This window comes from Pituophis catenifer, unplaced genomic scaffold, assembly GCF_029215685.1.
Source record: "Pituophis catenifer annectens isolate HBS135680 unplaced genomic scaffold, rPitCat1.0.hap2 SCAF_2, whole genome shotgun sequence".
Lineage (NCBI taxonomy): Eukaryota > Metazoa > Chordata > Lepidosauria > Squamata > Colubridae > Pituophis > Pituophis catenifer.
The window spans coordinates 295317113-295345081 of record NW_027256882.1 but is presented as its reverse complement, the minus strand read 5'-3'; the positions used below and the strand labels follow the sequence as shown (position 1 = coordinate 295345081).

At 46.2% G+C, this 27969-nt stretch overlaps 1 protein-coding gene across 1 annotated transcript; it reads left to right on the top strand.

The window, feature by feature from the left end:
- The first annotated feature begins 51 nt into the window (after positions 1–51).
- On the top strand, positions 52–23280 carry LOC139310428 (maestro heat-like repeat family member 5). Its single transcript, XM_070934583.1, has 25 exons — positions 52–105; positions 2509–2595; positions 3011–3127; positions 3637–3759; positions 4304–4453; positions 6712–6831; positions 7394–7473; positions 8469–8604; positions 9558–9653; positions 10285–10389; positions 10768–10903; positions 11505–11623; positions 11975–12124; positions 12733–12887; positions 14802–14949; positions 16114–16265; positions 16697–16834; positions 17413–17527; positions 18299–18442; positions 19317–19493; positions 20408–20557; positions 20807–20932; positions 21883–21985; positions 22932–22997; positions 23117–23280. The coding sequence occupies exons 1-25, from the start codon at positions 52–54 to the stop codon at positions 23278–23280; spliced, it is 3111 nt and encodes a 1036-aa protein (XP_070790684.1).
- Positions 23281–27969: the final 4689 nt, after the last annotated feature.

Here is a 27969-nt window from a genome sequence, read left to right as displayed (position 1 = left end):
GAGAGCAAGAAGCCATTAAAAGGGAGGCCCGTCAAAGAAGTTTTGGACTTGATGGATGAGAGAGAAATATTAGAGACCATCTTGGACCATCTTCGTCCTTTCCAGGTAAGCAGCTTGGTTTGTGTCATGGTGGGCCCGGAGGTCCATTGTGGAGAGGTTGCAGAAGCCAGGGCTGCCTTGGTGGAGATCATTTATCCCAAAAGTAGACAAATGTGGTTATCGAGAAACTATGGGGCCCATGGAACGACTATGGAATGATCGCCTCAACAATTTTGAACTCCGCCTAAAGACCAAGACTTAGAGATGCACCTAGAGACTGTCACCACCCCTGGAACGCTTCAAATCAATGGAGAAAACCTAAAGAAGGTGGACATTTTTTGGTATCTGGGTCCCATCTTCAGGGAAATGGTGACATCAATGGTGAGGTGCGAGCAAAGGTGAATGCAGCATGGATGCATTGGCGAGATGCATTGGCAAGAGAGTTATTGGACAGATGAATGGCAACCCATCTTAAATCTAAGATCTAAAAGACAACCATCCTCCCTGTTGCACTGTCTGGCACTGAATGCTGGGCAGCAACACAGGGACTGGAAGCTCTCTGCATGCCATGGAAATGCGAAGGCTCCGTTGGATATCGGGCACCTCACTTCTTGATTACATCACAAATGACATCATTCCACAGCATTTCGGTGTGGCACCAATTACAGAGAAGATGAGAGATGGCCGACTCCGATGGTATGGACACGTCCAGAGAGCAGCATCTTCCACCATGGCCAAGACTGTCTACCAACTAGAAGTCAAAGGCCGGTGACTTCGTGTGTGTCCAAAACAGAGATGACAAGATCCCATCAACAAAGATGTGCAAGCCAGGGCCAGCATCCTGTAGACGCAGCTGTCCACACAAAGTGGCATTCAATGACCCAAAAAGTGGACCCAAAAACCTGCGGGAATACGCTAGGAAGAAGAAGATGGGGTCCTTGGTGCTCTCTGAGCTTGGCTCTTTATTGCAGACATTTCATGACCCAACTACATCATTATCCATTCTACTACTGATGAAGGTCCCTAGTTGGACCAAGGGCTCCACAGTTCTCCTCTTCCTCCTCCTCCTCCTCCTCCTCCTCCTCCTCCTCCTCCTCCTCCTCCTCTCAACAAACCCCACCCCCTTCCAGCACTCATGATGTCACCAACTTTGGGTTATGAAACGTCTGCAAGAAAAGAACCGAGCTCAGAGGAGCCCACAGTTCAACCCGGAGCTACAAATATTCTTTTCCATTTGCTGAACTATAGTCCTTGCAAGCCCAACCCACCAGCCCATAGTGAGGGAGACTGGGAGTTGTACAGGTGGTCCTTAACTTACAACCTCAACTGAGCCCAAAGTTTAGGTTGCTGAGCAGGACATTTTGTAAATGAGTTTTGCCCCCATTTCATGATCTTTCTTGATCTTTCCTGTTAAGTGAATCATTGCAGATGTTAAGTTAGTAACACGGTTGTTAAGTGAATCTGGTTTCTCCCGTGACTTTGCTTGTCAGAAAGTTGCAAAAGGGGGTCACATGACCTGGGACGATGCAACCGGCACAAGTACATGCCAGTTGCAAAACATCTGGATTTTGATCACATGACCACAGGGATGTTGCCATGGTCCTCAGTGTGAAAAACAAAGTCCCTTTTTTTCAGTTGTAAACTATTCGTTATAACTTCGAACAGTCAGTAAATAAATGTTCTGACCCAAACACGACAAACCCTCTGAAGTGAACTCAAAGATTCCTTTATGAGGAGAGCCAGCAGCCCCGACAAAAAGTTTCTCTCTCACCGCAGGCTAACAAGTCCATCCGGCAGGGAGAAGAATCATTGCCTGCCACATCTATTCATCTCCGCCCCCTGCCTTTTATCCCCAGAGCTAGGGAGGGGCTTCGCTAGCCGTGGTGGCTCGTCTGTCCCAAGGACCGGCCCATAGATTTCCACTGCTCTCCTCACCTCTGCCTTCTGTGTATCCGCGCGTCAGGCACTGGACCCAGCTGCTCCTCCTCTTCCTCATCCACCTCCAGACCTGCGGTCTGTTGACTCACCATCTGAGGGCTGACGGATGGCCCAGGCTCCTCCTCTGTCTCTCTCTCTGCCAGCCCCATTCCCTCTTCCCCCTCGGAGCTCTCAGGTTGCCTTGATGCTGGCCCTGACTCCTACGCCTCCTCCTCTTCCTCCTCTGATTCAGCTGCTGGAGGGCCACAACAAAAAATGGTGATAAATCAAGTTCTCACAATTTGTGGCAGTGATTTTCCAACCATTCATCTCAAAAGCTGCCTCAGCTCCAGCTGATACAATCCGGATCGTCCTTGTTACGTGCTTCGTGTCTGTCCCAGCTAGAAAAGTTGAATTAATTATAATATGCATCCTGACACAGAAGGGAAACCAACCCTCCCCTTGGAAACACACAGAAAGCTGTTCCTTCCTCTGCTCCTTCACCTTCTCACAACTTCTTTTTTGTTGTTCTTGTTCTTGTTGGCAAAGCAGATTCCTTCAAGCCACAGGAGGAAAACAAGCGGATTGCCACCCATCGACCAGAAGCAAAGCACGTCCCAGTTCTCGTCTAAAGACAAGGTAAATATGCGGAGGTTTTACACTTTTAGGGCCGCAGTTGTCTTAGATGCAACGTCAGAAGAGGACAGCTTGCTGTAGTCAACTCACCGCTGTCCACGAGCCATGGCAGATTCGCCGCGGGTTAATTCAAAATTCCAATCTCTTCTTAAAAGCCTCCAGTGATGCAGCACCCACAACTTCTGGAGGCAAACTTCCACTGGTTAATTGTTCTCACTGTTTGGAAGTTTCTCCTTGGTTCTAGATTGACTTATTAGATTTATATGCTGCCCATCTCCCCGATCAGATCACCTGGGACCAGTTTCCCTGTGTTTGGCTACAGGGAGTCCATTTTTTATCATAATTTGTCCTATATTTCCTTTTCCTGGCCGATTGGTGGAGCTCCCTAAGACTCATGGACACTTTTTCCCACCTTCAGATTAACCTATACAAATATTATGGCGTTAAACTGCGAAATTCAAGACAGAAGGACCTAGTGATGGAACAGCTCAAAAGCCTTCTAAATTTTTCGTTCCAGGAAGAAACAGACCGAGAGGTGAGTGGGAGTGGGATGCCTGCGGGAGCTGAGACCTCCATCTTTGTGGGGTCCTTAGTGCTCTCTGAGCTTGGATGTTTTCTTGCAGACATTTAGTGACCCAACTAGGTCACGTCATCAGTGCTAGAAAGGAAAAGGTTTTGCAGCGTGAAGGGAGGAGGAGGAGGAAGGAGGAGGAGAACAACTGTCGGGTCTCTTAACTTGGTTGTTTTCTTGTAGATGTTTCATTACCCAGCTAGGTAACATCATCAGTGCTAGAAGAGAATGGGGGTTAGAGAGAGGAGGAGGAGGAGGAGGCGGAGGACTGTGGGGTCCTTGGAGCTCTCTGTGCTTGGTTGTTTTGTTGCAGACATTTTATTACCCAGCTAGGCAATTTCATCAGTGCTAGAAGGGCCTGGGGTTTGCAGAGAGGAGGAGGAGGAGGAACAGGAGGTGGAGAAGGGGAGGAGAAAGCGGAAGAGAAAGAGAAATGTGCAAATGTCCTAATTCACAAACATCGCTTTGCCTAGGGAATCTCGGAAACCATTCGAATGGTTGCCTTTTGCCACCTGCCTGAGATTCTGGAGGTCCTGAAAGAGGCTGGACATTTCAGGCAGCCCAAGGCACCTTTTGTGCTGGAAGCCACCATTGAGGTAAGACCAGGGATGGGGTTGAACAGAAGTACAGAAGGAGGCTGGGGGATTCTGGGAAGGAAAGTCCAACGTGCTTGGAAAGACTTATGAACCAGGCTGTCTGGTCTCCTCAGATTGGTCATAGATCTCAAAGACCTGAGTCCAGCGCTGAGGATGTAGGTGGTGCTGGAAATTCTCCATCTCCATCTCCCGGAAAACTATTTTATAAGGCTAGAGAAGATTAGGAGTTGCCCCAACAAACATCTCACGTAGACTCAAAGGTGCTTTTTCAGAAGGCTCGGGCTTTGTTTTTTCCTGAAGACATTTCGCTTCTCATCCAAAAAGCTTCTTCTGTTTTGACCAAAGTCAGAACTGTAGAAGCTTCTTGGATGAGAAGTGAAACCTCTTCAAGGAAAAACAAAGTCCAGTTGCCTTTGGAAAAAGCCCCTTTGGGGCAACCGTGACCTGGATGACTAAGAAGCTCCATCAGTTTCCATCCATTGCTTCTTGTCTTGTCTTCTGGTGCTCTGGGAAATAGTTTGACCCCTTGTTTTTGTACTGACAGGACTCACAGACTCTCTCCGAGAGACAGATTCGGACCACATTAATACTCTGCTATGGCCAGGCAGTCCTGGGAGCGCAAGTAGAAGACCTGGTGCCTCTCCTGGACAACATTATTTCAGAAATACTCGACCAGTATTCCACCAGGAACAAGGTAGGCTGGTTTCCACCCTATACTTCCCTTAATGCTGACTTTAATTACGAGAACAATTATAATCCAGAGTCCTTAGCTTGATTGCTTTCTTAAAGACATTTCATGACCCAACTAGCATGTTGTGGGAGAAGAGGAGGAGGAGGAGGAGGAGGAGGAGGAGGAGGAGGAGGAGGAGGAGGAGGAGGAGGAGGAGGAGAAGGAGGATAATGCATGTATAAAGGAGTATAATGCGCATTATACTCCTTTATACACAACAACAACTCTGTGATGTTGTGTGACTCAACCCACTCAGCCGGCCCTCATGCCTAAGGTGGAACTAGAACTCTCCATCACTTTGGGTGATTGTCCCAAAGTCTCTCAGTTGGCTTTCATCCTAAAGCGGGACTAGAACTCACAGTCTCCTGGTCATTGGCCCAAAGTTACCAATCCAGCTTTCATACCTAAGGCAGGACTAGAACCTAGAATGCCCAATGATGTTTTGATTGTGAGCCCCCCAGAGTTCAACCAAAGACAGTCGTCTATGTAAAGGTTTAAATAAATAAATAAATCCTCTTCCTTTTGGTTTTTCTTTCTTTCTTTCTTTCTTTTTTTTTTGAATAAAGTTTTTTTATATTTGTGTAGTTTATACATATTATGTGAATGGTGTGGTATCTGAGTATCATATAATTCAATACAAATAAACATATTCATAATTATTACATTCCATTTTCCTTATTCCATATTATTAATACATTGCTTTATCAACCTTCCATTCTAAACTTTTAACATTTTCCTCCCTTCACATTATTATATTCAAAGACATGATAATCTGTTTTATTATTCATATTCCCATTATTTAACTCTTCTTCTCTATTAAATTTCCTTTCTTTCTTCCATTATTTAATATCTCAATAGGAACTTCTAATATCAATCACAATCATTTAAAACATTCAACATATTCGTATCTATCTTTTTTCTAATTTTCTTTCAAACTCTAGTTTTCTTGTTCCATAAAATTCTACTATTATTACATATAGTTATTTCTACTTTTCACATTACCTACACAATAGTATTCTCTTAAGTCTTTTATTCCATCTGCTTCAAGGTTTATAGTCTGAATCTATCATTTAATTTTTTCTCCTTGCCCTGCCCTTTCCCACTGTTTAATTATTATTATTATTATTTTTGCTTTAATTTATACGCCACTCTTCTCCGGAGACTCAGGGCGGCTTACAATGTGTTAAGCAATAGCCTTCATACTTTTGTCAAAGTCAGAAGTCAAAGTCAGCTTATTGCCCCTACAATCTGGGTCCTCATTTCACCTACCTTTGAAAGGATGGAAGGCTGAGTCAACCTTGAGCCTGGTGAGATTTGAACTTGCAGTAAATGCAAGCAGCAGATGTTAGTAACAGTGCTTTAGTCCACTGTACTACAGGCTCTTAATTTGAAAGCTTTCTGTTCTAAATCCTATCTTTTCCTCCCAAGCCTCTTCCTGTTCCTCCCATTTCTTTTTTAAATCTTTTAAAGTGATTTCCCCCTCCTTTAGTTCCTCAATCCTTATTCATTTTAAGAGTGTCTCCTACTTGTCATCTTCTTTTTGCTGGTTTCTCAGCAAAATTTTAATTCCCCTTCTATTCCAACTGTTAATTCCATTCTTTCCTTCTTGTCCTGGTCTTTGCTCCTTGTCTCTTGTATACAATTTTCCCATCGTCTATCTATATGATCAAATATTTCAACCATGTCCTTGTGTAGTTCCAGTATAAGGTCCTTAATGCTTTGAATCATTGACTCCGTTCTGTTTAAGTTTCCACAATCATCGGTTCAGAAAAAAACCTCCAAGTCAAATTTTAATGTCTCATCAATGTTCAATCAAATCAGTTAGTTGCTTCAGGGATCCTCCACTCCTCAAGTCATTTTATATATATATTTATATCTCACCCAGACAACACATCATTCACCATTTCTCTTTTCTTGCACAAACTGATGGTTTCTGGATGTTCCCGGCTTCATGGCAGCCATTTTTGAATGTCGTTGTTCCTAGTCTTCAGATGAGGAGTTTTTCTGAGTCAGGGAGGAGAGATGCGGCTTCCCTCAACCTGCAAGGTGGTCCCCCTTTACTTCACCACCCCTACAGGGTGGCTATGGCTTCAAATGAAGCCCCCAACAGGGAGAGCTAGGAACGGGGCCGCGGAGCTCGCTTCCAAAGGCTCCAGAATACCAACCGGAGGTCCTTCCTTTGGTTTTTCTGACCCCACCATATTCCCACTTGTGTTTCCCAGGACGAAGGGCTGAAGACAGCGTTCATGAGGTCTATCATCATGATCACCAAAGCTGTTGCCTACAGCAGGAGGCAAGACATCCATTTGCCCCATAAACAGGAATTGGTCATAAACATCACTGTAAGTGGGGAGAGGGAAGGGAGGCAGGTGTTCCTGTGTGTGTTTATTTTTGAAAGTGAATTTGAATCGAATTGAATATCAATCAATTGAGCCTGAAAGCTTTTTGTTGCTAAGTGGGACATTTGTTAAGTGAATTCTGCCAATTGTATGACCTGTCTTGCCACCATTGTTAGATGAATCATTTTCGTTAAATTATTTGCACGGTTGTTAATTGAATCTGGCTTCCCAATTTTATATAGATCATAAAGAGGCCACAGTTACCCATCCCTGACTTAAATCATGGTCATGAGACACTGCAAACTGCCATAAATGCCAGCTGGTTGCCAAGTGACCGAAATACGGTCATATGATCCCTGAGGAAGGGACGCCTCTCGGAACTTTGCATCTGGGTCATAAGTAGTCCTGGAGAGACCCCACAAACCTTTAAATGGTGGCTAAGCGACCAGTTGTAAGTTGGGGACTTCCTGTGTCAACCAGAAAAAGCATAGGGCTGGGAAGAGGGCCAGCTGGATGGTGGCCATATCTCAGGAGCTTTCTTAGATGTGTTTCTTTCTCCTTTCAGGAAGTCATTGAAGATCAGCCCGCGAGACCCTTGTCCGTCGTAAATCTCCATCAAGCAATCGTCACCATCACCTGCATGAGGTACCTACCTGCTCCGCCCTCATCTTCCCACCAGCTCGGTAGGAACTTGGAGTTGGACCCAGTGATGCGATTTCAATGCCAAGTCCCCATGCTCTAGAGCAGGCGTGTCAAACTCAATTTCATTGAGGGCCGCATCAGGGCTGTGGTTGACCTCGAGGGTGGGTGGGCGGGGGTCATGAAATGAGTGGGTGTGGCCAATGGGGTGGGTGTGGCCAGCTTGATGTCACTCCCCAAATTGCTGGCATGTTTCCTCTTCACATTGGGTAAACCGGTTGGAAGCCACACTGGCCCGATCTTTCCTGTTTGCGCTGGGTAGACCAGGATGGCCCCCCGGACCAGAGCCGACCACATCGCGGGCCACATCCATCCCAGGGCCTTGAGTTTGATGCCCCTGTTGTAGAACATACATTGAGTTAGCAGGTCAGCCCCAGAATTTGGAAGGGTGAAGAATTTACATGGAGAGAGAGAGAGAGAGAGAGAGAGAGAGAGAGAGATTATACCACAATATAAAATAGATGTTGAGACTCTAGAAAGAGTTTAGAGAAGAGCAACCAAGATAATTAGGGGATTGGAGGCCCAAACAGACGATGAACAGTTGCAGAAACTGGGCCTGGCTAGCCTAGTGAAGAGAAGGACCAGGGAAGGCAGGGTAGCAGAGTTCTGATATTTGAGGGGCTCTCACAGAGAGGAGGGGGTCAACTTCCTCTCCAAAGTACCTGAGAGCAAGATAAGAAGTGATGTATGGAAGCTTATCAAAGAGAGATCCAGGAGAAATTTCCTGACACTGAGAACAATCAATCGGTGGAACAGTTTGCCTCCAGTAGTTAGGGGTGCTCCATCTCATGAGATTTTCAAGAAAAGAGTTGGCAACCATATGACTGGGATGGTTTAAGGACCATCAAGCAAGTGTTGGAGTAGAAGACCGCCGAGGTCCCTTTTAGCCCAATAAATCTATGATCTTCTCACCCTCCTCCTTTTTTCTTGTCTTTCATCAGCCGTATGAAACCCACCTTGAACTCTGAGATGAGATCTAAAGTGGTGAGCAAAAGCATCCAGAAGGTGTTTTCCTTGCCGGCTTTCAAGATGACCACACTGAAAGCGAACAGCCCAGGGCAATCAACTCAAACTCAGGTGAGCAGTCCAGATGGAGTAAAGCCAACTGAGATCCACCTGGAAACAAGGATCTGGTAAACATGATTCAAGATCTCCTCAAAAACTCTAGATCCATCCTTCGATCCCAATGGCACCTTGGCCTGTCCCTTCATCTTTGGTCCTGAAAGTATGCGTCCACTTCTCATTATATGTTACTGGAACCTAGGACTATCTATTATTAAGTCCTAAGCATCTCCCTATGGTTTTCCTCGCCATCTTTTCTCTCTTCCTCCACTTCTCTTTCATGTTCTGGTTGAAGTGTCTTCTCAAGACCAATTCCCATCTCCCCCCTTTGCCCCCGAACAAAAGAAGGTCCACGGTGGGGCAGAACAACCATGTTCTGCACTCACTAGCTATGATTCCTAGGTAGTCTCAGAATTCAGACGCTTATCAAGCGGTTCAGATTTACAACAGTCGCACCACTCAATGAGGAAGCCCGATTCACTTAAGAACCGTGTGGCTAACTTAACAACAACATTCAGTGGCAAGAAAGGTCATAAAATGAGAGAAAAATTCACTTCACTAATGTCTCGCTTAGCAATGGAAATTTGGGCGCAATTGTGGTCATAAGTTGAGGACTGCCTGTATTTGAATATCCCAAAACTGTTAAGGAAGACATTCAACCTTTTAGTCGGTCTGTTCTGAACGATAACAGGAAGGAAGTCCTTTTGTTCCTCGTGTTCAGCCGAGAAAGCATTTCTTCCAACTCTGGAAGAAAAATCAGCCCTGCAAGGTGGACCACTCCATTTACTGCAGACTTGTGGACTTCAACTCCCAGAAGTCCAAGGCTGGCTCAGGATTGTTGGGAGTTGAAGTCCACCAGTCGTACTGAAAGGGCCATAAGTTCCCCACCCCTGGATTTCTTCCTCTTTTAGGTGCTGTTCCTTCCTTTACGCCACTTCTTCCTTCGGACATTCTTTTTCTTTTTTTAGGACTTTTATCACCAGACGGCGAACGCCTGCAACACCATGCTCACCGGCTTGCTGTCCGAGGCTCCCAATCTGGATTCCCTGCAGGATATCTTGACGGTAAAGAGTGATTCTTTCTTTGGGTTGGTCGTACGGTCAGCCAGATGGTTAGGCTGGATTTCGCGATTCTGTCCAGCTGTCGAGTCCCTCCCAAGGACCTGGGATAGGCAGGGAAAGGGAAGGGAAAAGTATCGTCGCAGCTGCCGAATGCGACATCTCATCACGGCCACCGGACAACTTGCTGTGGGTGAATTCAACCATTCAATTTAATTAATTTCAATAGTTAAAAATGATTTTAATTTTTGTCATTTACATTTTGCGTTGTCCCTCCTCTGGCATCTTTTCATTAATGGTTCGACATGAGTCACATTGAGCTGGCCACGCCCACCTTGCCCCCCCCAGGTCAAACACAACCCTGATTCGGACCTCAATGAAATCGAGTTTGACACCCCTGCATTCTAACCACTGTGCCACCATGGCTCTAAATGAACTATTGTAAGACTAGCTGTATTCCAGAAATCTTCAACTCCTACTCTAGTTTTGAGTCTAGAATAGACCTAAATTGATCACCATCTCAAATTTGTTTAATTCCTTAGATTTTCTCCCCAGTCCTGGCAAATTCTGCGGCTCTTCCAACTGTGAATCACAAATTCTTCTTTTCCTCCTCCTCCTCCTTTGTTTTTCCTGGCAGCACACGAATCCCTGGATTGAATCTCCCAAGAGTCACGAGAGAGAGAGGGCCATCAAGAGCACCAGGCACCTCCTGAAGTTCGTTTCTGAAAATGTCAATTTTGATGTAAGTCATCGTTTGGGATGAGATATTTTCAAAGAAAGGGAAAAAAAGAAGGAAGTCCAGCTGCCTTTTGGAAAAAGCATCTTTGGGATGTGACCAGGAGGATATAAGGAGTCCTGCTTGAGCACGGGGTTGGAGGAGAAAACCTCCACAGTCCCTTCCAGCAACTGAGGTTCTGGGATTCTAAAATTCTATATTTCTAAGGTTCTATGATTCAAAATTCCATGATTCAAAGATTTGAAAACTCAAAGATTTGAAGATTCAAAGGTTCTATTATTCAAAGATTCTATGATTCTATGTATCTATGATTCTATGATCTGGCTGAAGGCTTCCTGAGCCCCCCTTCTCATCTCTCCCCTCCTTTCTGCTTCCTTTCATTAGACCACAGCTGACTTTTCTTTGCTGGGACAGCTGGTGGCTTTGCTGGGCCTGCACATTAACGACACCAGCAAAGAAGTTGGCCAGACGTCCGCAGAGGCCGCCTACCACCTCCACCACCTCATCATGAGCAAACTGGGTGAGAAAGTTGGACTCCAAGGGCTGCCAGGAGCTCAGGGATGCGCAGTGCCTAGGAGAGCACTGGGTGTCCCAGCCTGCTGGTCATTGGGCTGGGCAGAGATGCCTGGAATTGGCAGCTGATATTGGCACCTCTCAGGGCCAGGGGTCATTTGAAGGCTGAGTTTCTCACGTTAAGTGTTTCAGCTGGGGAGGGAGGGAGAGAGAAGGGGGGAGGGAGAGGAAGAGAGAGGGAGGGAGGGAAGAGGAGGAGGAGGAGGAGGACTGGAGTCCTTGGTGCTCTCTGAGCTTTGTTGTTTTCTTGTGAACATTTCATGACCCAACTAGCTAACATCATCAGTACTAGAAGGGAGGGAGCTTTTCACTGAGAGTTTTGCCCTCTCAGTGTTGGTGGTCATCATCACTGATGATCTTCCCTAGTTGGGCAATGAAACGTCTGCAAGAAAACCACCGAGCCCAGAGAGCACCAGGGACCCCTCAGGTCAGCCCTGAGCTGCAGATCTTCTCTTCTGTTGGAACGACTAAAGCGGCCGTCAGACGAAGGATCTTCAGAAGCTCCGAATGCCAAAATCTGACCTTCTCTTCTTTTCCTCCCTCCACAGCCAAAGAAATGGAAGAGAAACCCAAGAACAAGAAGGGGAACATCGTCAATTGGCTGAGGGAAGACTTCTTCGTTTTGGGCCCAACCATATTTTATAATAACGTCTCCAAAATGGCTAAGGTACGTTTTAGTTCAGCATTTTGCCTGGCTTCTTGTTGACCTTCCTTTCTCTCCTCCTCTTGACCTGGAAATACTCAAAAAAGTCAATATCACAGTGGGGACGGCAGGCTCCAAAGGCAGAAGGTGAATATCCACCCCACACAATGTCTAGGAGCAGTCGATCACAGCTGCCATGTTGGCTTCCTTCCCCCACATCCTAATATCACCTGATGGATGACACGGAATATGGCCTGCCTCTCTACGTGGGGTGCTGTCCCCAAATCTGGGTCAAAGTCTCTGGCTTGTCGAGAGAAGGAGGGAGTCAAAACCCTGATGCATCTCTTCATGGTCTCCTTTTCTTCCTTCCGATAGGCCTTTGGCGAGCATCTGAGCCCGTCACAAATAAATGACCTGATTTTAAAAGCCCTGGAGGCTCTGACAGACCCGGACAAGAACATTTCACACTCTGCAGGACTCCTGCTCAATTCGTTCTTGGAGGAATGTGGGATGGAGATGGAGGAGGTAAGAAAATGGCAGGGTTTGGAGCAAAAGGGATAGAGGAGATTTTGTAGAAAAGAAAGATGAGAATGGGTGAGACCTTGTTGGCTTAGTGACAACACTTTGGCTGAATTTAAGAAGGCTAGGGCTGCATGGGAGACCACCAGGTGATCTTAGGGCTGTTGAGAAAGTTGGTCAAGCCTTCCAGAAGAAGGTAAGGGCAAAACAAATAGCCCTATTGTTTTCATGAGAAATAACAATTGGAGAGCCAGTTTGGCAGTGGTTAAGGCACCAGGCTAGAAGGCAGAAGAAGGTCAAGTCCTGTCTTAGCCATGAAAGCCACACGGGTGACTTTGGGCCAGTCTCTCTCTCTCTCTCTCTCAGCCCAACTCACCTTGCTAGTGGCTGGGGTGGTCCTGAGTTCTAGATCAGTCTTTTTGGATGTTCCTCATCTGTTCCTGGATCCATTCCAGTTGACATTAAAAAACAAAGGCCAAGCAGGGTTTGGACGACCTCTTGAGGCTCTTAAGCATCCTCAGGGTCACGGGATAAAATTCAGGGGCTTAGCAAACGTGTTCCATATTATGACAGTTGCAGACGGTCTCATCCCTCGGATCTCTCTTTTGCCATAGCTGCCCATGATCCTCAAGGAGATCTACATGCGTCTCCCGAAGATCTCGGACCGTGCCACCAAACAACAAACTCTCAAGGCAGTGTGTCACCTGGCGTCCAAACGGGTGAACAGAGTTGTGGATATTCTCCTCGAGTGCTCGGTGGACTGCGATGGGTAAGAAGAACCTCAAGGAGATGTGCCTCCTGCTTTCTTATATGCCACAGAGATTCTCAACCATTTGCGATGGGGCGAATACCTGTAGCTCAGGTGGAGGATGAGGGTGGAGGTTGGTTCTCTGAGCTTCTGGGTGGGTTTCCGAATGTTTCATTACCAGGCCAGGTAACATCTTCAGCGGAGTTTAGGGAACACCAGTGTTGATATTCTTCTGCTGGTAAGGGCTTTGTGTGGTCAGTAGGTCTTATGATGGAGAAGTCACGTCAGGTGAGGGTCTGGTCATTGGTCAGTTGTGGATCACGTCAGGTGAGGGTCTTGTGATGGGGAGGACACATCAGATGAGGGTTGCATGAGGTGAGGGTCTTCTGATGGGTCAGGTGTGGGTCATAGATGAAGGACTTGGGGTGGGTCTTGGGGTGCTGATTGGGGGGAGGTTGCATTGGGTTGGTTGAGGGCCAGTGCAGTTGCTGGTTGGCTGTGCAGTCGATCTGAATTCTGAGGGCTTCCTAGGCTGGTTGTCTCCACCATCCAGGTCATGGTTGTCCCAAAGGTGCTTTTCCAAACGGCAGCTGGACCTCCTTGGTTTTAAAACTTTCTTGGTCGCCACACTGTAGAAACAATGCAGAGACTCGGAAAGAGTGCAGAGAAGAGCAACGAAGATGATTAGTGAACCGGAGCCTAAAACATAGGAAGAAGAGTTGCAGGAATTGGGTCTCTCTAGTTCAATGAAAAGAAGGATTGAGGGGGGGGACATGATATCTGAGGGGCTGCCACAAGGAGGAGGGGATCAACCTATTTTCCAAACCACCTGAGGGCAGGACAAGAAGCAACGGATGGACACGAATCAAAGAGAGAAGCAACCTACTATATGCAGAACTTTCCTAACTGTGCGAACAATTAACCAGTGGAACAACTTGCCTCCAGAAGTTGTGGGTGCACCATCACTGGAGGTTTCCAAGAAGAGATTGGGCAGCCATTTGTCTGAAATGGGATAAGATTTCCTGCCTGAGAAGCGGTTTGGAGTACAAGACCTCCAAGGCAGGGGTGAAATCCTACCAGTTTGGTCTGGTTCGCCCGAACCGATAGTAATAATTGTTACTGTTTGCCCGAACCAGTAGTAAAAAAAAAAAACGCTTTAAAAAGTACGACAGTCAGCTGTTCCGGGCAATGTCACAACCTTTTTGTAATTTCTAATTTCAGCATTTTTTTACTACCAGTCAACTGTGAGAAAATCAGCTGTGCCTGATTGTCTGTGAGTTTCCTGTTTGTTGCAGGGGCCATTTTGTGTAAAGTCCAGCTGCTTCTGCATTGTGTGTGAGTCAGTTGTGTAGCTTTTGTGTTACTTTTGTGTAAAGTTGATAGTTTGCTTTTGAGCTGTCAGTGACTCAGTGAGGTTCCTGTTTGTTGCAGGGTCCATTTTGTATGAAGTCCAGCTGCTTTTACATTGTGTGTGAATCGCTTGTGCAGCCACACCCACCCGGTCACATAACCACCAAGCCACGGCCGCCTGGTCATATGACCACCAAGAAACGCCCAGAGAACCAGTTGGGAACATTTTTGAATTTCACCACTGCTCCAAGGTCCCTTCTAACTGGGTCATTCTGTGAAAAGCACCTTTGGGTTAATTCTGCAGACACACTGCTCCTAGTAACATTCCCTCCCTTGATCAGTTCTGGGTTCCCTGGCACTTCCGGTGGCACAGAGGCCCTCCTTTGAATGGCTACTAGACAAACGGTTGCAAGTCGAGAACTACCTGTAGATATTTTTTTCCATGCATTAAAGCAGTTCATTTGGCCATCGGTTCTCTAATCCTTTCTTCCGTTGTGGGAGTTAATCTCTCTGGACTGGCTGTCTCTTTGAAAATAGGGAAAGAATCTGATTTTTTTTCCCCAATCTATTTTTCCACCTGCACAGAAGTGCCAAGGAGTTATGGAGGGCACTGGCTGCAGACCCCTATGCTAACATGAAGATCATGAAGCCCCTCCTTAAAAGGCTTCAGAACGAAGACCCCACCACCGAAGCTTTTGGGAGGAGAAATAGCAAATCCATCATGCCCATTGCGGTAAGCCCTCAACCGGCGGCTCTCCTTTCCTTAGATCTACAGGTGGGCCACGCCTGAGGGAAGGGGGAAGGGGCTGAGCAGAAGAGTCGCCCTCGGGGGTCTCCTCATCAGGAGCAGGCATGCCCTGGCTGGAGGGAGGCAGAGGGCAAACTGGTGGGGGCTGAAATTGGAGCAAAATTTGACGTAAGCCCCCCCCAAAAAATGCCCCATTGAATGTAGAGGCATCTGTGGGCTTCCTTGCCTGAACAGATATCCATCCATCCATCCATCCAGCTCTATCATCTATCAATCCATCGGTTCATCTATTCATTAATCCATTCATTCATGTATCCATTCATTGATTTATTCGTTTATTCATACATTCCTTCATTTATTCATTCATTCATTTACTCATTCTATGAGCTTCGCTGTTTCCTTGCAGACATTTCATTACCCAACCATGTAATATCAGGAGGAGGAGGAGGAGGAGGAGGAGGAGGAGGAGGAGGAGGAGGAGGAGAACTGTGGGGTCCTTGGTGCTTACTGAGCTTGGTGGTTTTCTTGCAGATGTTTCACGACCCAACCAGGCTAACCCTACCTCTAAGCCTAACTCTTGGAGCACTGATGATGTTACCTAGTGGGGTCATGAAACATCTGCAACAAAAAAACACACACTCAGACAGCACCAAGGACCCCTCCAATCACCTAATAGGTGGAGAGTCAAGAGCCACTTAGGAATGAAGACAAACAGAGAAACGTGAGGTTACCGATCTCTTTGTCCCCAGTTCTGTCTCACTTGTGCTACTCGTTTTGTCCTACCCTTTTGCTCCGTATCTACACCCCACTGGCCTCTCAAAGTCTGGAGGGGGTGTAGAATGGGAGTTTCAGAAGTTCCACTTCTAGCAAAATTTTGCTCCGTGTCTCAGACATGGACATTCCTGGCTCAGGTTTCATGGACATGAGGATTTTTTTCTTTCTCTGGGCACAATGAAAATGTATCTACCGAACAAAACTCCACACTGGCGACAAGAAGGGCATCCAGCCAGTAAACCCTCAGCTCCATTCAGTTGCCCAGACTCCACCCCGCAGGGGATTATGGGGTCGTTAAAAGAAGAAGAAGAAGATGATGATGAATCTAAGTAACCTGATGAGCCCGAGCTGACTCTCCTCTCCTCCTCTTTCTAGGCCACCAATGCGCTCTCCTTCCTCCTCTCGCTTCCTGAGGCAGCAACCATTGTCCAGAATAAGTTCTCCAGCCTGCTCCTGGCGCTCGTGACGCAGATCTATTTCCTGCTGGGAGCAGGCAAGAGCGAGTCAGAGGAGACCAACCACCTGGGGTAAGGAATCTCCTAGGCCCAATCTGGATCCTTTCTCCATTTCTGCAAAGCTCAGGAGATGCCTACAGGTTTTCCCCAGGTCGACTTATGACCACAACGGGGCCCCACTTCACTCTGTTGCTGAGTGAAACAGTCGTTAAGTGAACTTTGTCCCATGTTGCAACCTTTCTTGCCAGAGTGGTTAAGTGAATCATTGCCCTGGTTAAGCCCCATGGTTGTTAAGTGAATCTGGCTTCCCCGTTGACTTTGCTTCTCAGAAGGTCCCAAAAGGGGATCGCGTGACTCTGAGACACTGCGACCGTCATAAATACGGGTCAGTTGCCGAGAGTCTGACTTCTGACCACATGACCACAGGGATACTGTAACGGTCGTAAGTGCAGGGGGATCAGCGGAATGATTGGCACCAACTCTTCTTCCTTTGTTTCATTTAGCAACGCAGTCGAAGCCGTCAAACACCTCATCTTGTGCACCGGCTATCAGGAGGAGTTCAAGGACTTAGACATGGTTCGATGTTGGGCGATGCTGATGAGTCCTGATAGTGTGTTTGAAGGCATTTTCCACCTGGTCCGGTAAGAAATTAAAAGTCAAAAGAGCTTGGCTACGAGGGGCAGTGGGTGAGAGAGGGAGGGGAGGCAGAGGGAGAGGGAGAGGAAGAGGCAGAGAGATAGGGGGAAGGGGAGAGAGAGGGAAGGGGAGAGAGAGAGGAGAGGGAGAGAAAGTGGGAGAGGGACACAGAAGGCAAAAGTGAGAGAGAGGAAAGATTAGAGGGGAGGAGAGGGAGGGAAGGGGAGAGGGAGAAAGAGAGAGGGAGGGTGAAAGAGAGAAGGAGGGGAGAAAGAGGGAGAGGGACACAGAAGGCAAAAGTGAGAGAGAGGAAAGATTAGAGGGGAGGAGAGGGAGGGGAGGGGATAGTGAGAAAGAGAGAGGGAGGGTGAAAGAGAGAGGGAAGGGGAGAGGGGAGAGGGGAGAGAGAAAGAAAGGGAGAGGAAGGGGAGAGGAAAAGAGGGAGAGGGAGAAATTCTCTAAATGGAATAATTCATTGAGTAATTCATTTATCGATAATTCAGATCATGATTTCTCTAGCTTGGTGATTTTCTTCTCCCTAACCAGCAGATCTTGTCTGATCTCTCCATATTTATTCCCTTAGGAACTTGTTCACCTACTCGAAACATGAGCTGAAGGTCATGTTCCGACAGGCCAACACCTACCTGCGCCACCCCGATTTACGACATAAAACCATTGGGATGGTTTTCTTTTCGGAGGTGAGGAGACCTTGAGGTGCACCCCAACCTTCTGGAGCTCCAGGAAAGTTGCCCAGGGTTCAACAGAACTTTATGGTTGGAAACTAGAAGTTGTGGGTTCTCCATCACTGGAGGTCTTGAAGAAGAAACTAGACAGCCATTTGTCTGACATGGTAGAGGGTCTCCTGCTTCACCAGGGGGTTGGGGTAGAAGACCTCCAAGGTCTTCTGGGATTCTGTTAATCAGTGGAATGGCTTCCCTCCAGAGGTTGTGGGAGGGAGGGAGGGAGGGAGGGAGGGAGGGAGGGAGGAAGGAAGGAAGGAAGGAAGGAAGGAAGGAAGGAAGGAAGGAAGGAAGGAAGGAAGGAAGGAAGGAGATTGAGGGAGGGAGGATGGGAGAAAGGGAGGAAGGAAGACTCAATGACCCCAAATTCCTTTTACTTTTTGTATTATTTTTTGTATTCTTGCAACTATCATTTACACTACCTATCAGACGGTCACAAAAGGGATGACGTAACCTCGAAACACTGTGACCGTCATAAATATGGACCAGCAAGTACCCAAATTTTGATCACATGACCATGATGATGCTACAATGGTCATAATTCTGAAAAATGGATGTATCCCTTTTGTCAGTGCCATTGTGACTTTCAGCGGTCACTAACCGAGGACTGTGTTTATTTTCTTTTTCTCTCCCCGTAATGGCTGCAAGTGGCATCTTTAGTAGAGGCTCTCAGGGAAGTTCCCTTCCTTTGCTTGGCTAATGCTCCGTATCTCCACTCTTCTTCCTCAGCTGCTGTACCATCCGGAAATTTCCCAATTCTTTATCATCCAAGACATCCTCCAGGTGCTGATGGAATGGATGAGCCAGCCATATCCGCTGATACAGATCTTCAGCGTTAGAGGATTGGGGAACCTCATCCAACACCCGTTTGAGGTAAGAGATGGGGGGCAGGAAGTGAGTAGCTTCCAAGGTGACCTCACTCTCTGGGAAGTCTACAAGGCTGGGAAGGATAGAAGAAGGAGAAGAAGAAGGCAACCAGCAGAAATAGGATAGCTAGAGTGATGTCTCTTCTACAAAGATGGCTGCACCCCTGGAAGATCTGAAGGAGCAAGTAGAGGCCAGGTCCTCTTGGAGGACATCTGAAAGCAAAACAAGAAGCAACGGATGGAAACTAATCAAGGAGAGAAGCAACCTAGAACCAAGGAGAAATTTCCTGACACCGAGAACAATTAACCAGTGAAACGACTTGACTCCAGAAGTTGTGGGTGCTCCAACACTGGAGCTTTTCAAGAAGAGTTTGGATAACCATTTGCCTGAAATGGTATAGGGGTTCCGGCTTGAGCAGGGAGTTGGACCTTCCATCTCTGGGATTCTGTTAAGGACCAGGGGAGACCTGAGAGCAGTCTTCCAGTATTTGAAGGGCTGCCCCAAAGAAGTGGGGGTCAACCTATTCTCCAAAGCCCCTGAAAGCAGAAGGAGAAGCAGTGGATGGGAACTAATGAAGGAGAGAAACAACCTGGAACTAAGGAGAAATTTCCTGACCCTGAGAACAATTAATCCTTGGAACGACTTCCCTCCAGAAGTTATGGGTGCTCCATCACTGGAGATTTTCAAGAAGAGACCAGACAGCCATTTGTCCAGCATAGTCTAGGGTCTCTAGGGGTTGGACTAGAAGACCTCCAAGTTCCTTTTCAACCCCCTTCTTCTATGCTCTGTGGCTTCTCTTGTGTTTGTCATGATCGCTGCGAGACTCAGAGAACTCCAGTGACCGTGTTTAATTGCTTGTTTCTTTCCCTGCTTCCTCCAGAAGAACATCTTGGAGCCACTGTTGATGCCAGTGCTAAACTGCGCTTGTCACGAAAAGAAGACCGTGGCGAAGGAAGCTATAAGGACCCTGCGTTTCCTCCTCAGACACCTCGAGATAGAAACCCATGCATGGAAGGCAGTCAACCTCATTCCGCTCCTTCCAAAATATTTTCATGATGTAAGTCAACCAAATCATAAAAAACTGGTTTTCCACCTCTCTCCCTCCCTCCCTCCCTCCCTCCCTTCCTCCCTCTCTCCCCCTCTTCCCTCCCTCTCTCCCTTTCTTTTTCCCCCTCCTCCCTCCCTCCCTCTTTCTCTTTCTCTCTCTCTCTCCTCCTCCCTCCCTCTCTCCCCCTCTCTCTTCTCCCTTTCACTTTCTCTCTCTCTCCCTCCCTCCTTCCTCCCTCCTTCCCTCCTTCCCTCCCTCCCTCCCACCCTCCCTTTCCCTCTCCCTCTCTCTCTATCTCTCTCTTTCTCCCATAAAGAAGGCCTGGGTACCATCTGCAGAATTCTAATTTTATCGAAAATGCTTAGAAAGTTCAGCAACAAGTGTGTTGTGCTGATCTGAAACAGTGGGTAAGCGTGCAGATGATCCTTGAGCCCTTCTAGAGAGCTGGAGAAGTGCCAGAGGAGGTGGAAGAGAAGGAAGGTTGCCCCTCTCTTCAGCTTCACCAAACCAGGTGTCCGCCTAGAAAATCTACAACACCACACAGCCTATCTAGCAAAATGCCCTAGATTGGTCATCTAGATTGGTGTTGCTTGATCTCAGACACTTTAAGATGGGTGGACTTCAACTCTGCTGGCCTGAGAACTCCAGAAGGAGCTGCTAAGATTGAACAACTCTGGTCTAGATCAGGATTTCTCAACCTTGGCAACTTTAAGAGGGGAGGACTTCAACTCCCAGAACTCTCCAGCCAGCATACTGGAGTTGGGGTCCCCATCTTTGGGGCAACCATGACCTGGATGATTGACCATCTCCATGGACACTGAACTGGGAATAGGTGTGCTCTGAACTTGTGTGTTCTCCTTCAAGAAGCTTCTGAATGGCTATTCTGCTATTGGAGGGACTAACCTGTCTCTCTTCCTTCGTAGGACGACATCGAACTGAGGAATACCTCCATCACCATTTTTGGCATGCTCCTGAAAGGACTGAAGGAGATACAGAATAGTAATATGGCTGAAAACATCCTGAACAGCCTTGTTCCCCTACTCATACAGCTGTCAAATGGTTGGACGAAAGAGGTGAGTTGAAGGGCTGCGTAACCTGAGCTCATGCTCTGATCATGCTACCTTCACATAGACCACTCTGTACCCCCATCTTCACTCAGAGCAACGTGGTTGTACCACATGGACACTCTGGAGAATGCAAAGACATTCTAGACAATCCTGAAGTTGTGGAGTCCTTGGTGCTCCCTGAACTTGGTTGTTTCCTTGAAGACCTTTCATGACCCAAGTAGGTGACAGCATCTCCCCCTTTCCTCCCTCGGCCAGGTCTCCAGGAAGACCCTCGACTCCTGCGTGTCCTTTATGAACTGGGGGGGCTTTCCCAGCAACTTGTTTGACTATGAAATGTACACCAGTCTCCATAGCATGTACTCCAACATCTGCTACGTGGTTGTAAGTAGGAGCCAAGCTGGCCGGTTTTCTTCCAGATTAGAATATGCTAAGTGTTTATTTCTTTATTTTGCCCTGCCTTTCTTATTTTTATAAATAGTTCAAGATGGTGGGCATCCCTAATACTTCTTCTTTTCTTCACAACAACCCTGTGAGGTGGGTTGCCCTGAGAGAGAGGGACTGCACCAAAGGCGGGACTAGAACTCCCAAAGTCACCCAGCTGGCTTTCATGCCTAAGGCAGGACCAAAACTCACCATTCCCTGGTCATTGGCCCAAAGTCACCCAGTCCGCTTGCTTGCCCAAGGGGGGAACTAGAACTCACCGTCTCCTGGTAATTAGCCAAAATCACCCATCCAGCTTTCATGCCAAAGGCGGGACTAGAACTCTCAAAGTCACCCAGCTCACTATCATGATTAAGGCGGGACTAGAACTCACCGGCTCCTGGTTTGTTGCCTGATGCGTTAACCACTAGACTCAACTGACTAGAGGGATTCTTCTTGGGTTTTTGCTCTCTCGGGAACAGCAGAGGTTCCCTGCAGCCATGAGGACTAGAAACCTTGCTGGTTTGTGGGTTTGAGGATTAGAAACAGCAGTTTGTGGGAAAAGGAAATTAGGGCGTAGAGGGGGGCAAAGTATAAATGCATTTATAAGTTCAGAAGCCATTTCCTTAGCATTTTTCTTTCCCTTTTCTTTTTCTATTTTCTATTTTTCACTATCTGCTATTTTTCTTTATTTTCCTTTATGCTTTTAATTTGGATAAAACTGTCACTAATAACATAAATATCAATTAGTATAGTAAAGTATAGCATAGTATAATGATGTCATAGTAAGTTGTTGAGGACATGAGGACTAGAAACCTAACCAAGAAAGTGGCCCCTTGGTAAAAAATAAAGAAAGAAAAAAAAGGAAGCTCTCTAGTTGAGTGGCTTGTTTGTTGCCTTGTGTTCCCCAGATGAATAAATGCAAGCAAAACCTTCCTGCAATGTTGGATCAGATGCTGGGATTCCTGAGGAGCCGGAACTCTTCCCATCGCGAGGCAGCTGCCCTCTTAATTGGTAATCACCAATGCCAACTCTGGAAGGAGGGCAGGAAAACCCAAGACAGGCGGGCGGCCTTATCACCAAAACAATCTATGCAGAATTAAGCCATGTCGCTTAATCAGACTGGAAGCTGCTCTTATACCGTGTGGCTTCTCCGGAACTGCTACGATTGCGCAACAGTTTTTCAGGCAGTTCCTGCCCGCTTTCTTAAGGGTATCGCTGCCGTTGTTAAGTTAGTCACATGGTTGTTAAGTGAATCTGGCTTCCTCCCGGATTTTGCTCATCCGAAGATCGCAAAAAGTGATCTTTGACCCCCAAGACACTGTAAGCGTCATAAGTACGCGTCGGTTTGCCAAGCATCTGGATTTTGATCTTGGGGATGTGGCAACGCTTGTAAGTGTGAGAATCAGTCGTAAGTCACTTTTTTCAGTGCCATTGTAACTTTGAATGGTCACTAAATGAACTGTTATAAGTCGAGGACTACCTGGCCTGTATCCCTCTCTCTTGTATAGGCAACCCCACAGCAGTGTTTTTTTCTCTGGAAATATTTCCAGCTGGCCTCCCATTCTAGCATTAACTGGATTCAAGGCTGCTTAGGTTTTTTCCCAAGATGATGGTTGTTTGCACAGTCCTAGAACATAAAACAAATACAGTTGGAAGGGACCCTAGAGGTCTTCTAGTCCAACCCCCTGTTAAAGCAGGAGGCCCTCTTCCATTTCAGACCAGTGGCTGTCCAATCTCTTCTTTAAAGCCTCCAGTGAGGCCTGGAGACAAAAACATACGAAGAACGGCTACCCCTCGTCCTTCTTTTTATTAGACAGACCCAATCCCTGGAACCATCCCGTAAAGTCCCAAAGCGACCCTTCCAAGTGGAAACCAATGAATTGCGCGTTTTTTTCCTGAATCAGTCGATTTAGCCGTCTCTGCTAAGCCCACCAACGTTTTCTTTTTATGCGCCTAGGCTGCTGCGCGCAATACATGCAACCGGATGTGGTGACTTCAAAACAAATCGAAGAAGTTTTCCTCGGTGAGTTTCAAAGTTCCCTCGCTTGAAGCAAGGAGTTTTTCTCCAGAAGCTCTTTCGCTGATCAGGGTTGGTTCTCACGGTTGATCCCGGAAATCCTTTGTTTTCTGGATTCGTTTCAGGTCTCCGGGATCTGCAAGGCGATCGTGAAGCCTCGGTGGCTCAGGCTGCAGCTGACTCAATGGAAGAAATCTTTCGGCAGTGTGGCCATCTGATCGAGCCGGGTCTTGTTAGTAGTCAACTCCTCTCCAAGGCCATCAGGAGGATCTCCGAGACCAAGCAATAATAGTTTAATAGTTTCATAGTTTTCTTTATTGTTATGGCACCTCATAGAATGAAATTAAGTGCCATCCTCACTGTACTGTATATTATACTTTTTAAAATCCCCATAAAAATAAAACAAAAACACACTTCCTTCACACTGTATGCAATTGAATTGAAAAACCCCTGATATTGTATTAATATTGCACTCTACATAGAATTGTATAGTTACAGCTCTGGGATAGAAGCTGTTTTTCAGCCTTTTTGTCCTTGTTTTTATTGTCCTGTACCGTCTGCCAGATGGTAATAGTTCAAAAAAAATGGGGCCCAGGATGAAATGGATCCTTAAGGATGTTTTGAACTTTCTTAAGGCAGCGGGAGCTATAAAGCTCATCCAAAGTGGGGAGGGGGGCAACCAATGACCCTCTGGGCACCTGCCTCCCAGCTGGTCTTTGGGGAAAGCGAGGAAGCACGAAGAGAATTCTTACATCGGAGAACCTATACTATTTCAGATAAATTTCTCTTCTTAAAAACCTCCAGTGCTGAAGCACCCACAACTTCTGGTGGCAAGCTGTTCCACTGGTTAAATGTCCTCTTAGGAAGTTTTTCCTCAATTCCAGGTTACTTCTCTCCTGGATGAGTTTCCATCCATTGTTCCTTCTCCTGCCTTCTGGTGTTTTGGAGAATAATTTGACCCCCCTCTTCTTTGTGGCAGCCCTTCAACTACTGGAAAACTGCTATCTTGTCATGTTCACTAAATGAAGGATTATCTTACTCCATGCCGGCCTGCGCTTCCTTTCTTTTCGTTCTCCACTTTCTGCCAAGTCTTTCCAAAGTCTTCCAGCAGATGGTGGCAGCACCCAATCTTACAAGTCTTCCCTCAGACAAGTTTGGTAAAAGAAAAAAAAAACAAAACAAATCACAATTTGATTTTGCAATTTTGGAATTTCCCGATACATACGGTATTCAAGTTCTTTGGCTCTTAAGCTTCTTCCAATCACTGCCAATTCAAAGTGTCCTCAGCTATTCATTTAATGACTGTTCAAAGTTATAACAGCACTGAAAAAAAGGGACTTAGGACTAGTTTTCACACAATGGCGTGGCGGTTAGAGTGCAGGACTGCAGGCTCCTTCTGCTGACTGCCGGCTGCCTGCAATTTGGCAGTTCGAATCTCACCAGGCTCAAGGTTGTCTCAGCCTTCCATCCTCCCGAGGTGGGTAAAATGAGGACCCAGATTGTTGGGGGCAAGAGGCTGATTCTGTAGACCGCTTAGAGAGGGCTGGAAAGCACTATGAAGTCTAAGGGCTACTGCTAACTTCAGTCTGTCTATCATCCACCCATCCATCCATCCACCATTCCATTTATCTATCATCTATCTATCTATCTATATCTATCTATCCATCCATCCATCCACCTACCTACCTACCTACCTACCTATCCTTCCAGCTATCTATCTACCTATCTCTGAGTCGTTGTAGTACAGTGGTCAGAATGCAGTATTGCAGGCTAAATCTGCTGATTGCCAGCAGTTCGATCCTAACCAACTCAAGGTTGACCCAGCCTTCCGTCCTTCCGAGGTCGGGTTGGCAACTGACTCATTTTTATGATGGTCACAACATCCCAAGGTCACCTTTTGCAACCATCTGACAAGTCAGAGAAGCCGGATTCACATAACAACTGTGTGACGAACTTAATAACTATGTCAGTAAAGGTCATACAATGGAGCAATATTCATTTAACAAAAGTCTCATTTTGGGGCACCGTTGTTGGTCATAAGTCGAGACGACCTCTCCCCTTTGGTCTGCAGAAACCCATCCATTTCTCAAGCATTTGGCTTTTCTCCCTAGACTGTGCCAATCTCGGCTTGGTACTCAGATTTTCCTGGCACCCACACCCGTGAGTAATTTCTGCCCCGTGCTTTGAATTTCAAGAGATCTGTACTTCGATGACTCTGGTCATTTGCAAAAGGGAAATTAAAGCACAATAAACTCACAAATCTTATCTTGCTGGAAGAGTTGGCAAAGAATTTATCATGGGAACAACCCTGGAGTTGAAAGAAGAAAAAAAAAGAGTTCCCAGAACTGGAGAAGCCAGAAAATCAAAAACATGAATTTGGTTCCTTTCCAAATTCCTTCGTCTCCGATGCAGGGACAAAATAGAGGGAGTCCTCGGCCTGCAACAGTTTGCTTGGTGACCGTTCAAAGTTACGACAGTGCTGAAAAAAGTGACTTATGACCAGGGGTGAAATATAAAATTTATTACTATCCGTTCTGTGGGCGTGGCTTGGTGGGGGGGGGATAATGTGACTGGGTGGGTGTGGCCAACTTTTTTTTTTTTTTTACTTTTAAAAGCATTTTTTCTACAACCTCTTCAGCCAAAGAGGTTGCAGAAAAAAATGCCTTTAAAAGCCTCTGACGATCAGGCAACTCAGATGGGATCGCCAGAGGCTTTTAAAGGCTATTTTTTTCGACAACCTCTTCGGCCGATTGATTGCGTGGCTCAGCTGGGCATTGGGGAGGGGGGGGGCACAGGGATTTTTGCTACCGGTTCTCCGAACCACCCGCCACCATCGCTGTCCGAACCGGGAGCATTTCACCCCTGCTTATGACCGTTTTTCACACTTACGACTGTTGTATCGTACCCATGGTAACGTGATCAAAATTCAGAGCCTTGGCAACTGACTCATATTTATGACCGTTGTTGTGTCCCTGAGGTCTTGTAACCCAGTGGTGGTATTCAGACAGTTCTATCCGGTTCAGGTAAACCGGTAGCAGTGACTGTGGGAGGCTCACCGCCCACCTAGCCGGACATCATCACGTCCCATTTTTGATGCTCTATGTATGTGCAGAAGTCCCTGTGCATGCATGGAGGTGGCACGTGTGAGCAAAGTGAACATGCATGCACACACATTCACATTTGCTATTCACCCCTGCTGTGATCCGCTTTTGCGACCTTCTCACAAGCAAAGTCAACGGGGAAATCGGATTTGCTTAACACAAAGTTAAGTGACGGACTTAAGAACTGCTGTGACTCACTTAACCCTTGTGGCAAGAAAGGTCATGAAATTCACTTAACCAAGGTCTCTCTTAGCAACAGAAATGTTGGGCTCAACCGTAAGTTGAGGACTACCTATAGAGCAAGAATGTTGTCTGTGGAACTCCCTTCCACAAGAGGTTATCTCATGTTGATGTTTGGAGCCCAAGTGGTCCGTATCTCTTTCCTGGTTTCAGGGAGTTGGTTGGGCTGTCAAAAATAAGTCAAGATGGCAGCCAAAACCTTGACTTCCAACTCTTCCTAGCAGAGAGAACCCACAAGAGGTAGATATAATAATCATATAGTCACTGCTACCGGCTCGGCGGAACTGGGCGGAACCAGGAGGAACTCACCACTGAATCGAAGTGTGATTGAATGTACAAAAAGTATATATGGAATATGCATGATATTATATTGTAATATACATGAAAGAAAAAGTGTTAGAAAAGTATGTATCAGACAAGTCGCACCAAGTCTAATGTTTTTAAATTGTATACTTAATAAAATTTATTTAAAAAAAATAAAGATGGCAGTCAAAACCTTGACTTCCAACTCTTCCTAGCACAGTACAAGATAAACACACTCCAACCTCAACTTTTTGTTTTTACACATTAATAGATGGCTCAGCGGCTAAGACGCTGAGCTTGTCGATCGAAAGGTCAGCAGTTCAGCGGTTCGAATCCCTAGTGCAGCATAACAGGGTGAGTTTGTTAAAGTCGATGGTTCTAGCCCAATAACTCACTAATCAATTGTTTCTCTCTTTTAGATACACAACTGGAACAGCACAGATTTACCTCAGAGAGACCTTTTTATACCCGAGGGGAGGAGTCAGGAATCAGGTAGGGTTATGGAAATGAGGGGGCGTGTATTATTGTTAACCCTTGCAGAGATGTAAGAAGGTAGAGATACAGACAAGATATAAACAAGTTAGACATTTTACATAACAAAACCCCCTCTAAATGTCTAACTGATGGCTTGTACATAATATATACATATATATCTAAAAAAAAAATTAATATTGATGAACATGAAGATAAATGGTTTATATACAAACGTGAAATTTTGACATGAGGTATGAGTGTTGCTTGTTGGGTAAAGGTTTGGTAAGTATGTCAGCTACTTGTTCCTCAGTGTCACAATGTATAGCTTTAATGAATCTGATTTCTGAGAACTGTCTAACGTGCTTACATTTAATATCTATGTGCCTTGACCTTTGTCCAATGGCATCAGAATTTGAGATTTCAATGGCAGCTTTATTATCTTCGTAAATAATTATAGGATATGATGGTTCTGTCCATATGTCACTGAGCAAGTCATCAAACCAAATTAGATTATTTGCTGCTTTAGATAGACAAATGAATTCTGCCTCGGTGGTGGAGGTAGCTACTAGTTTTTGTTTTCCTGTATACCAATGGATTGGGCAATTATTGAGAAAAAATACATATCCAGAAGTACTTTTTCTGGTTTTAATATCTCCTGCCCAATCTGCATCCGCATAACACGATAATTTGGGTTTTGCGGATAAGTTAGGTTCAAGGCATAATTGGGCATTAATACTATGTTTTAGATATCTGAACAATTTCTTTATAGCATTCCAGTGGAATGTGGTGGGATTACTTACATGCCTGGATAATAAGTTAACAGCTAAAGCAATGTCGGGTCTAGTCCAATTTGCAATGTA